Consider the following 13,111-nt stretch of genomic DNA (forward strand, 5'->3'; position numbering starts at 1 on the left):
GATGGGGGAATAGAACTTGGGATTCCTGGATCTAACCACTAAGAAAGAATCCCACCCCCATTCCCAGTGTAGGGGTTAGAACCCCAGAGTCTCCCTCCACTTGACTGCATGGGGCAGAACAAGGGCAGACTTACACTAGATTTTCTCTGGACTTAACTTGAAGAGTCAAACCTCTAAGAAGGCAATATGAGCCATGGACAAAAGAAAAATGACATCTCTGAGGCGTGTACAGCCGATCTTAGGAAGAATTTACAGAAAACAAGAGGCCACTTTTACGGAAAGCGGGGGAGAGATTGTTATGGTCTTGAACAGCTAGAGGATCACACAAAAATGCTGACGAAAAGAATATATCCAAAATATCTGTTAGTCTATAAGGTGCCACAAGACTTCTTGCTGTTCTCAAAGCTACAGACTAACACAGCTACCTCTCTGATACTTGACCAAAAGAATGTCTCTGCTCCACAACACTCAGCGGAAAAAAAATTTGGGACTCCATGTAGAGTGGCCCACAATAGAACTGTCAGAACCTTGTTTGTGCCCCAGGCAATGTTTGGTGGTAAGAGAAAGATTCATATTCACAAGCTCCTCCGCTTACCTGCATGTGACTAACTTCAGAAGTTACAATCCACACTTTCAGAATACCAGTCACTGAAACTGCCACAACAGTATCCTCTGGTGGATGAAAGAGGAAAGGGCAAAAAGTGACAATAAAATGAAGTATATGTTGTATGAGAAATTACAAACATATAAAATATGCTATAAGTTTAATACATTCAAGAAGTATTTGTTCCAAATTCTAGTGGATAAATTAGAACCAGCAACATATGCAATAAAGGAAATAACACAATAATTTCCTGCTTTTTTCTTTTACTTTGCAGGAATCAGGATTCTCTACACACAAATCTCAAACTGGGGAGAAAAAACAATGTTATGGCACTCTTCAAAGTTCTGCGCATTTTAGATGTCAAAATAACACACTACTCAAGTAAATTGTGCCTATATGATCACATGAGCTCTTTAGGGTTGGATCTCCCTCTGTGGGGTTTGGATACACACATGCAGGATGGTCAGGTTACAGAGTAGCAAGGATTTACTGAGTATGTTCAGAAACCAAACTATGCTACCATTCCTGGAAGCAACAGGCCTGAATTACAGTTGAGGCCTGTATAGTGTCTAAAACAGTAATTCTTATTTTATGGGTTAACAAAAACAAAAAAAATCCAATACAATTATCAGAAAAACCCTGCAGTCTTAAAGGCTATCAAACCTGTACCTATCACCATACAAAATGTTCTCTCCTCATCAGAAAAAGATACAGCAACTTCTGACCCCCAGCAATTTTTAAAAGCTTAGAAGGTAATAATATTTGGCAGAGGTAGCCTTAAGAATATGGGGATGGTTAGGCCACACTCTCGGAAAACCATCACCCAGCATAGCCCATCAAGCTCGCAAAAGGAACCTGCAAGGAAGAGGAAGACCTTGAACAACATGGAGAAGAGCTAATGAGGAGGACAACAACAGACTCCTGGAGTCAGCTAGAAGTTTTGTTTCAAGACAGTGAACTGGAGGTGACTTGTAGATGAGCTATGCTCCCCTCTGAGTACAAGGGTTGAGTAGTAGTAGCCTTAATCTTACTTACTTACTAATCTTACTTACAAATCTTACAACAACAAAAAGACAAACTGTGTGATTTCAACACTAAGGCAGTGTCTACACTTGGCCAAAATTTCAAAAGGGTTCAGAAAATACTAATGAGGCACTGAAATGAATATTCAGCACCTCATTAACATGCTGCTTGCCAGTGCCATGATTCGATCACGTGCTGCTCATCTACACATGGCCCCTTTCCCATCAGGGGATTTCGACGTTTGCGGGGTCCTTTTGAAAGGGCCCCATGTAGACGAGCCACACATGATCGAAACCTAGCACTTTTGAAGTGCTGCAGCTGGCAGCATGCTAATGAAGAGCTAAATATTCATTTCAGTGCCTCATTAGTATTCTCTGATTTGGCCATTAGCATGGCCCTTTTGAAATTTTGGCCAAGTGTAGAAACAGCCTCTAAGACACTAAGCTGGTCTAGACTTAACTTAAAATATGTACAGCAAAACCCAAACGAAACAATTTCTCATTACCTTGTGTTCTGTGGGATCGAATAATACTCATGGAGCTGATCCAGTCGGGAGAAATCTTTGACACTAAAGAATAAAGAACTTCAAGACTGGTAGCATCCACAACAAGAATTTCTGGGTAATGGCCATGACACAGTAGCCTGCCTTCACGCTGAGACCCAATAGTGAACTGGTAGAACTGTTGTAAAGAAAACACAAACTCTTAAGAAATCACTTAATATTTTTAAGTTAATTTAATTATTGGGATATATCTCTAGGTTGTTATGTATTACAAATATTTTATTTCTGTTTTCAGAACTCATTGATTAAATAGCAGAGGCCAGCCAGCTATTTACAACTAGTTTGTTTTTAAATCCATACCCTCTTCTGTCCCAAAACACACTGTGGTATTGTATCACACAGCTAAATGTTTTAAAAATTTTAGAACTGGATGACTAAGTATTTGGCTTCAATTATTTTTACATTCAAGCTAATCACTTTGTGGAGCAGCATTACTTGCCTGATGACAGAAACTATCACTGCAAATTAGTTCTTGACAATTTTTCAAAAGCTGAAATACAACACTTCCTACTGTGGGTAATGTGACAATGTAGTGATATGTTTTATAAATTGGTATAATTTAACTTGTGAAGATAATGGCCCAGTATTAGCAGCAATAGCACAGTGAAAGAGCTGAATAGCACCTCGACCATACAGAACATGCTCTCTCAAGCATTTTAGCATTTACGTGAATAAAATACTAACCTGTATTCCAGTATGTGTGCAGGCAAGCTTTGTAAATTCTATACATCTCCCATCATTCACATCCCACAGACACATCTCCCTAAAAAAACACATGTGATAAGTTACTCTGATCAAGCCCATGCACTTCATTTTTGAAAGGACTTGCAAGTTACAGAATCATTTTGGTTTCAAGAAAGCTCTATTGGGTCATCTAGTCCAGTAGATCTCAACCTTTCCAATCTGATTTGTCTTGCATACCCTGAAGTTTCATCTCATTTAAAAACTACTTGCTTATAAAATCAGATACACTTATCCCTTGCTATACGAGCACAATTGGTTCCCAACTTTCTGGTCATAAGCAAAAACTCATAAGAGGGTCACTAAATTACCACTAAAATACATATAAAAGTCTCTGATTGGTTCCTAGGGCTCCTAACTCGGGGAAGGAGTGGCAGCAGGTGGTGCTGATTTTGAAAAGTAAGTGAACCCTGCGCTGGGGAGGGTTAATGCGGCTAGGAGCTATGGGAGCAGAGCAGGCTGGGGCAGGTCACTCCATTTTCCCCACTTCCGCAGGTCAGTGGGCAGGGGGATGCCAGTCTCTGCGGAGTAAAGAGGAGAAGCTGCAAGGCCTGAGGTAGAGTAGGGACAGGAAGAGGTGGGGCCCACCCCCAAGCTAAACATGGTGTGGGGAGGAATCACATAGGGCCTGTGCCCTCCTCATGTCCCTCCCCAGCAGCTGTCACTGATCTCTACAAACATTTACACACATCCTTAAGTAAAGGCTACTAGGTGTGTCTGGGATAGAAATAGAGAGAAGTTACTTTCCCTCACCAAATGACACTCATTGCAAATAATCCAGTTCTTAACCTGAATCACAAACTAGAGTGACTCAAAGACTGAGAGAGCCACCAAAAGCACATGGTTATTCAATAAAAATATTTTGTAACTGATTTAGATATCAAAATTATTTTTGATATCAAAATTGACCCACTTTCCAAATGTACCTGTATTTTGAAGTTAATAAAGCCTGTTTTATACAGAAATCTAGCTTCAATAGAGGTGATGGTATGCACTCAATTAGTAAACAATTAATTACTTTACATGAAAATTTGCAGAAAGCTCTTCTAACAAAATCTGGTCTATATACAACATGCTGGGAAAAGGAGGAGGATGGACAAGAGATAGGATTTGATCTACAAAAAGAGGACCTGCAACCTCAAGTCTACAGCACAACTAAGTAAAATTTCTTTAAGATGCTGTTTTAGTGGTATCTCATGCAAGTGAGGCAGATGGGAGAGTGAGAACAGGGATAAATGTGGGCAAATTTGTTGTGAAAGAGCAGATTTTATACATCTATGCCTGGACATATGCAGTCATTAGAAATTACTGCAGTGCAATCTATAACCAAATATCACCGTTAGATATTTATTACCAAATGATCCCTTGATAATTCTCTTAGGCTGCATCTACACTACAGTGACCCATTGAAAAGTTCTTCCGGAAGAGATCTTCGAAAAATTCCGTCTACTCACAAAAAAGCAGATTGAAAGATCAAGCTGCTCTTTCAACAGAGCGCATCCACACAGCCCTTGCTCTTTCAAAAGAGCAAGACAGGGATAAAAAAATCCAGCACCATGAGGACTGCTCTTTCAAAAGAAGGGCCCATGGAACATCTACAAGTGCTAATTTTTCCAAAAGAACCTGTGACAGGAAGAGGGCCACCAGAAAAAGGGCTGAATACTTTCCACTTCAGATAGAAAGAGCGCATTCTGTGTGTGTCAACACTAAGTGTGTTTTTCCGAAAAAGGCTCAGCTTTTCCAGAAAAACTTGCTAGTGCAGACACAGTCTTAGGATTTCCTAGGGGAAATGGTCACATAAACAGAAAATTAATCTTTCACCTACTAATAACTACTCCCTTATTGGCAGCCTCCACTGGAAAAATAGAAAAAACAGCCCAACCATAGAACAGTGTCTCAGAAAATATGGAGGTTGTGGTTACAGAAAGATTAACATACCAATTATGCACCCAGCAAAACAGACAGAGAACAGAAGTACTTGGATATTTGGTTACCTTTTAATCAATAGTCAAATATAATACATTCACATTCTATAGATTCAAACCTCACAATAAAATAGTTTAAAATGAAGAAACTGCATTAACCGATTTTAAAACCTTCTACCTATATTTTTTTCAGATGCTACATCATCATCAGCATGTGTGTGTGTTTTTTTTTAAATCAAGACATAGGGTATCATAGTACTATGTGATTTTACCATATGACTGATTACTATTAATGTCAATAGGAATTGTGTGTTTAAATCCTTTACTTTACACTGAAAGTGTACTCAATTTACCAACAACACGTTTTATTTATAAAGCTATTTCCCAGTATTATCCTTTTCTTTTTCTATGAGAAAAGCTTCAAGAGTGAACAAGCACAACCAAAATGATAAGTATAAATAAATGATACAATAAAGTAAATGGAATTTACATATGAATTATTCTCCATCAGCAAGCTGTAGCAGCACTATCCTGCACCTAGTGAAACCATAGAGAGCTCGGCCTCAAATGGGGAAAGGCAAGGTAAGCAAAAATACATACCTTTTCACTGTCCCAATTTAAAATGGTCTCTCTCAGAAGCAATAGGTGAGCGCATTTGGGAGTTAAACCACCCACCCAGGCAGCTGTTTTCTCTTCATTGTCATGTGGGTAGCTGGGTTTGCCACAGTTTTAACAGAAAACCTGCATGAATAGCCCATCTGATTTGCAGATGCAGAGCGTAAATGTATGACTGAGGTCCTATTCAACTCATTTAGCCAGTACAAATACTTTTTTTTTAATTGTTCTAAAATAAAATACTTTAAATTTAAGGTATTTTTACTGTAAAAATGATAGCATAAATTAATTGCACTGGCTGCATTATCTGCTCTAAAACAAGCTCTTTGTAGAACACTGAGTAGTTCATGGGGCAAAAATCAGGGACTGTCTGTTAGAAAGGAGGAAAAGATAAAGGAACAGTGTGAAAACAATCACATGCTTTCTGAAATGGACATATGTACACCAAAGAATAAAGACTGTTTTCAGGGCAATGGTACTCACTTTAAATACAGAAAGTTTAAGTACTAGATTGAGACATCTAGATTACGGCAATTTCAAAAAGAATGAAGTTCTTAGGTTAGAGAAAAGTCCTACCACTTAAGAATATTTGGAAGTAGGGTAGTCAAAGGACTAGACAAAAATACTTTAGGAAAGAAACCCACACTGGAAAGAGGTACTTTACTGTAAATGCGTGATCTCCCTCTTCCATATCCAATTTCCTTTCTTTTAAATCAAATGTACACGTTCATCAAGCCACAGAAAACTCACCCACTTTCAGATGCACTCACTATATATTGTTTTTCACTGGAAGCAGAGGCTTTGGACAAGCATGTAATTGAAGCTGTGTGACCGAACAGCAGTGCTCTGGGATTAATCTAGAATTACAGAAGTATATAGTAAACACACTGTGACTACTACTGTATTAACAGAGTAGTTAATTACATAAACAGAAAAGTTTAAGAGGTTTTTATGTATATATCTGAATCATTAGCGCAGCTGTGGTAACATGATATTTTAAAAGTATGATGAGCTAGCTCTATGACAGATAACCTGGTGTGCTGTGCAAGAGAACCAATGGTCAACAGGTGCTGGAATGAAAACACATGAAAGGCGCATAACTTTATTCAAGATGACTCTACCAAGGATTTAAAATCATATGGCAAATTTGGATAAGTCATGCTGTATTGCAGCAAAAATAATTTGTAGCTGTCACTGAAACATGTCTTTTCCCAGAACTAAAAAGGTGTTAATTTAAAAGTTTAAAACAAGAACAACAACATTTATGGGAAACCACTCTTTCGCTGCCCTCCCCGCCCCCGTGTCCCATAGCTAGCATATCTTCTGTTAAAAATATACTCTCACTTAAAGATTTGTGGTTGTATTAGACACTGGCATGTTTTTCCATGGCTGATGAGGAATGGGTTAAAAAGAAATCAATTGCCTTTAACTGAGAACTGCAATTGTCCAATATAATTCTACTGCCTGATTTGTGTCACTGCTTTTATGAAAGGATTGCCTTTTAACTGAGAAAAAAATCCTCTAACCAATCACTGTAGACCACAAGACCCCTTCTGAGACAGGCAGTTGCTGCTTTCAGTTGCGTCAGCAGCTGAACTCTAAGTAAATAGTCTCAGCTACCAGTCCCTTTCCTTATCCAGTTTCAATGAAAACATTGAAAAATAAGGATACGCTTTTTAAAAGTTGGTATTTTTAATGCAAAATTTCCAAGATTAGACATCTGTTTTCTTTACAAAGCTGAAGCCAAAAGAACTGCAGCAGCTTTTGGCGGCTTCTAGGTCAAGAAAGGTCATCAGACATGGTTAGGAAAATATTGACTTGAAAAATTAATCACCCTTCCTAGCATGAGTTTCCACAGAACCGGGATTGGAAAGGCATGTGCGAGAACTCTCATTTCAGCAAATGACTGTCAGATGAGAAGAGCAATTCTAAAATTTTAGGAACAAAAATGCATCTCCATGATCTAAACTTACCTTCATCAATCACGTCAAATCGATCTAGCAGTTAGCCCCAGAAAACTAAAAGGCCCGTAAACACATGGTACAATATACCATTTTTTAACTGAATTCATTAATTGTCCATGTTGCAGTGTTTTGTTCTTTTTTTTAGTTAAAAAGAACAAATCTCTTCTGAGAAAAAGTCCACTGTGACCTATGAATATCAATAATATTGATTACTACACACTAGGGTTTAAAGTTTATAGCTGATAGATGGACTGCTAATCTGATTTGGAGATGCATACCTGAGATGTTACTCAAATTGTTTAGCCCGTACAAATATCAAAAAAGGAGAATTTCAAAAGAGATGTAACATTTACGGTATCTTTACTGATAAGAACTACAGTATAAATTAAGTGTAAATTAAGATAGCTGTGTTGGTTATTGCATTGTAAGTTCTTCTGCATAAACACAGAGTTGTTCATGGTGCTAGATCAGGGAACAGTAGCATGAAAAAGAGAAACAAGGGAAGAGGGATGAAGAAGCAATGTGAAAACTATCATATACTTTCTGGAACAGACATATTTACACCAAAGAAATGAATTCAAGATTTAGACTTACCTCTAGAGCTAGTGAAAGGTCCCAAAGAGCTATCTGTCCATCGTGACATCCCGTGACAATCATTGAAACATCATCCATTAATAGTATGGCTGATATGCAGTGTGTGGGAGCTTTGCGACCCCAAAGAACAATTGGCAGAACAAGGCTGTTTCCTGCCATTTTGCTTTCACTCCTGCAAATTTTATCAAGATCATAAATATTAGTTGTAAGCTTTCAAAACGTTTGTCATTTTTAAAGCCATAAGGATTTCAAAATCCAAAGCCAATATTTTACTAATTATGCAAAAAAATTACAGTACTGGTCAGAACGGTTTGACTTACTACATCCTCCTCCCCAGATAAACTTAACTTGATCACTTAACTCCTGAAAAATACAAAACTTGCTCAACATTTATTTTCCTAGTCTCTGAACATTTTAAAATGTGATTTCAAATATTATCCAGGAACAAAGTGATAGATAATTTAAAGAATCATTTGTAAAACTCGATGATTTATGATATTAGAACCTCAAAATGTATCTAAGAGTTTGTGTTCTTATGTACTGTTGCTTTTACACACACACACACACACACACACAGAGCTTTTCAACATTGAACTTAGTCACCATTCCCCAAGTATCATCCTTCTTTTGCTCAAAGACTGTGGCCACACTACCTCTCCCTTTTGGAAGGGGCATGTAAATTACGGATGTTTGAAAATGCACGAGGTGCTGCAATGCATGCTCAGCATCTCATTAGCATAATGGCAGCCTCATGAATTTTGAAACTGCTAACTTCAAAATGCTTACCAGTAGTCTAGCTGTGGGCACTTTGAGATTCTTAAAACAATTTTTTTCTATTTCATTTTGACCCGGTAGGGTTTAGGTTCCCAAGCTTTTCTCTGCAACTACAGGGCTAGACAGTTTCTTGGTGTGGGAAGGCAGTCTTCAGCCAAAATGTGTATGTTTGAATAGGTTTAAAAGTAGTTATTTCTCGTGGATAGATGGGGATGTTATTTTGCAAGAGGTGGGTGGGGAAGAAGTATCAGAGGGGTAGCCGAGTTTGTTTATGATACAAAACAATCTGTTAGCCTATAAGGTGCCACAGGACGTCTTGTTATTTTTCAGAAAAGATCTGCACGATCTCAAATGAGTCTTTTTAAAAAGCGGTGCTGTTTGTGACACAGTTCAGTAACTTAGAGTAATATGGTGATTTCCTATGATAGGCTCACAGCTGCTGACCAACGGGAATTCTTACCTAATTCCAATTTATGATGACGATCAAAGTTTCCTATCTGAATGTGTTGAGTACACACTAACACACCTCATTAGAGAAAAAAAAGTATATATATTTCTTGATACCGGAAATTAAATTGTTGTTATTGTTGCTGCCACTATCCCTTCACATCTCCCCTTTTCTCCCTTCATCACCATAGTTTTAGAAATTAGAAAATGCTCTGATATGCAAACTCTAACCATTAAAAACATAACTAGAATGAACAGCAGATTACCTTTGTGCTTACAAAGGTATTTTCCTTAACACTCTAAAATGTTTATCCAGAATTTAAGCAGTGTTTTTATATAACTTCTTTGACTGTGTTTATATTTGAATCAGTCATAGAAAAAGTCTGCTTATGCAGAGCTTGTCAATTTGATTCCAGCAGCTTCTGTTTACATCAGTCCTCTCCTATCTAAATTACATATCTCCCCCTTGGCATGGAACATGTTTACGCAAATCAAGCATGAGGAAATCTGTACAAAGTCAAAGTAAACTATACACACAAGATTTTCTTTCACTGTCCAACTAACTTGCCTAGCTTAAAAATTACCTTAGTAATGTCTTACCTATTTTGCATTTAATAAATAAAAACTTTGAAACTTTATCTAATGACATTTTAAAAAGGTGTCAAATTTCTTGCTCATTTAAGATAGGTAATTTCAAAAAGCTAAAAAGGAACCTGATAAATGCACCATATACTCAAACTAAATTATGCACTACAGGGGTTAGACTGAGATAGGCTGCTATATATACATCCACTTGCTGATGCTATACGGGATATATCTAAGAGAGAATTCAAGCCTTACCAGGAATCAAAATATTTTTAAAATCCAACGGCTCTCCACGGCCAGTTCTAAAGAAACAGGGACACTTAAGAGTAGGAGTTGCATTGATAACATTCTGTATCATAATCCATTTTTACTGAAGTAGTACTAATGAATCATATGCTGTGATCAGGGTTCTATTGTACCTGGCATTGTACAAATAAAGAGACAGTCCTAAAGAGCTCACTAGCTAATAACTTAATTCTACCTATTTCTTGAGCTTCCTCCCCCAGAAGCATCTATTACCACCTTACCAGTGGCTCAGACCCAAACTAAAATTTAAAAAGTAACTGATTTAGGTCTTGTAAGCACTTCAAATGCTAGAGCTGCACAACTGCAGTGGTTTAGTGACTACCCTACTTACACTTAGGGAGGGATTCTCCCACTAACGCATGAGATCCACCACCACAAAGAGGCAATAGCTATTTTGGTAGAAGAACTCATCTACACAGTGCTGTCTGTACCAGGAGTAATGTCAATGTTATTGTGTCACTTGGGGTGTGGCTCTTCTGCAACCTGAGCAACAAAGTAACACCATAGCAAGTTCCTAGGGTAGGCCAAACTCCAGAAAAGCAGTCTGAGCAAAGCTGATGCACAGTCAAATTCAGACAGAACCTAAGGAAATCTTGCAATATTTGTACTCGTGCAGTACAGGAAAGAGATTTGTAGACACACGACAAAGTCTCTTCCCCACAACTCCCACACTAAATATTGTAAAACAGAAATAAAGAGGCATTCTGCAAATTAAGATATCACCACACACCTCTCCCACTGGGCTTCTAAAACATCAAAAATTTTAAATTAAAAAAAGTTTTTGCTCAAATAGAGAAGCTAGCCCATAGAGAAATTCATCCTCTATATCACCTGCAAACATATTACTTTAGATCTCTTCCTAATAGTTCCTTCTGAATGAAATTTAGAACCAGCATATGCAGATACAAATCCACACCCCTTGCTTATACCACTGGACTGTGTCTACACTACAGTGATCTTTTGAAGGATGATCTTCCAGAAGGTCTTTCGAAAGAGCACATCCGCACAAAAAAATGATCAAAAGATTGATCCACTCAAGAGTGTCCAAACAGCCCCTGCTCTTTTGAAAGAATGGGCCAGGGATCAAAAAAATCCAGCACCACAAAGACTGCTTTTTTGATAAAAGGGCTGGCGGAGCACCTATGCAAACATTTTTTTTTTTTTTTTTTGAAAGAAGCTTTCAAAAGGAAGAACTCTTCCTCATCCGTGAGCAGAAGAGGGCTTCCAGGAGAAGAGTTGCATTCTTTCGACTTCAGATTGAAAGAGTATACTCTCCATGCATTCTTTCGAAAAAGGCCCTGATTTTCCAAAAAAACTTGCTAGCGTAGACACGGCCCAGATGTGAATTCCATCTTGTTCCATCCACCAAAATCCTGGGTTTTAATACCATCCATACACTTGGAATCATTTTTTATGTGCCAAGAAACCTTCCCTCTTCAAAAGACAGGTTTAACCTCTCTAGTCTGGCACACTCCATACCTTACCAGTGCTCAACAACAGAATTTGCTGAACCACTGAAGCCCAGTATTACAGTGAGTCTCTATTTTTATTTCACTGAGGCAAATAAACGTAACATCGCTTGCAATGCTGCTTAATAACATATAACTGTATTAATACACCATATATAAACCTATGCCTAGATAAGGCTTCTCTCTCTTCAGAACAAAGTGTTAATATTATTATATAATTTTACTGTATTGGCACAAGGAAAGAAATAGAAAAAGCATTAAAGACTTAGCAGCATTACCAGCACTTCCACTGCATGTTGGTCTTTTAGGACATGGTTACAACACTGAGTAAATCACATTGCTGATCAGCAAATACTTGCAAATTACTGAAATAATGTTAAAAAAATTGCAGACGGCAAGGTCTTTTCAAGGCTCAGCATTTATAAGAAGAAAAATTAGAGTTTATAAATCAACAGAAGAGAAAAAGTTACCTTGGGACTTGTTACAGTCCTACAATATCTAGACTGGAGCTTCACCTTTCCCAAATTGCTCTTCCTTATCTGCCTATCAAAAATTAATTCCTACAGCCACAGCTCTTGCATAAAGGGTACGGAGCAAGGAGGTAAACTATGTTAATTGTGAAATCGAGGTTCAACCCTTACACGTCCATACATATAATGTGCCTTTTCTTCAAATCACTATAAGGAAAATATGGTCTCAATAACAAATGCTAAACTTGTTAATGTCACAGCTACCCAGCATCCATATTTGTTAATTGCAAAAAGATACAAATCACTAGGAATGTAATCTAGCAGCTTATAGCTTTGAAGAAAATGGACAAAATGGCAATTCTTCACTAAATATACAAAACAAAGACAATCTAAGACGCTAGTAAAAATTTTAAGCACTGTGGAAAATATTTTGTATGTATGCCTTTTATTTCCTACTGCTTATATCCCAGGAAACTAATAGTAAAAAACATTTACTTTTTAATAACTCAATTTTACATTACTATCCAGATGTACATGTCAACATTGTCAAGTTAATACAGATGTTTCTTTATTGAAACACAAGCTTTATTTCTTCTCCTATTCATTTTTCCACATACATAAAAATTAAATGTTTCAATCAACTTATTCACAAAAACTTAACTAAGAATGTTGTTTAGTCCAGCTTTCAAAAAATATATACATTTACAACACCTAAAATCTTAGTACATTTTCACATCCAAAGTCTCTTCCTAGTCAAATCGAACAGCAAAGAAAATGTCCTGGGGAAGTATGAAATTTCTTTAAAAATACTGGCATAAACTGCAAAATAAATTTTGTCTGTTTTTATACTTTTCCAGTAAAAGGATGAAAATTTCAGAACCTTGTACCTAAACACAACACTGCAAATCCTGAACAGGATACATAAAGATTTAGTCCTTAGAAAGAGGTATATATTATTCACCATAACTACCTGTTTTCTTCTAATTTTTTATTATGGTATCTCAATGCCTTCATTAAAAACTTCATTTTCAG

At 37.3% G+C, this 13,111-nt stretch overlaps 1 protein-coding gene across 3 annotated transcripts in view; it reads right to left on the reverse strand.

Moving 5' to 3' along the window:
- The window catches only part of WDR7 (WD repeat domain 7), a 310,876-nt gene that overhangs the window by 282,596 nt on the left and 15,169 nt on the right, over positions 1–13,111 (reverse strand). For all 3 annotated transcript variants that reach the window (XM_074995753.1, XM_074995754.1, XM_074995752.1), the window contains exons 2-6: positions 8,029–8,200; positions 6,221–6,327; positions 2,874–2,952; positions 2,133–2,307; positions 596–672 (exon numbers count right to left, since the gene is read on the reverse strand). In XM_074995753.1, coding sequence (XP_074851854.1) covers positions 596–672; positions 2,133–2,307; positions 2,874–2,952; positions 6,221–6,327; positions 8,029–8,187 — 597 coding nt within the window. In that variant the 5' untranslated portion in view covers positions 8,188–8,200. The remainder of the gene's footprint in view (positions 1–595; positions 673–2,132; positions 2,308–2,873; positions 2,953–6,220; positions 6,328–8,028; positions 8,201–13,111) is intronic.

Source organism: Carettochelys insculpta, chromosome 5 (genome assembly GCF_033958435.1).
Source record: "Carettochelys insculpta isolate YL-2023 chromosome 5, ASM3395843v1, whole genome shotgun sequence".
NCBI lineage: Eukaryota > Metazoa > Chordata > Testudines > Carettochelyidae > Carettochelys > Carettochelys insculpta.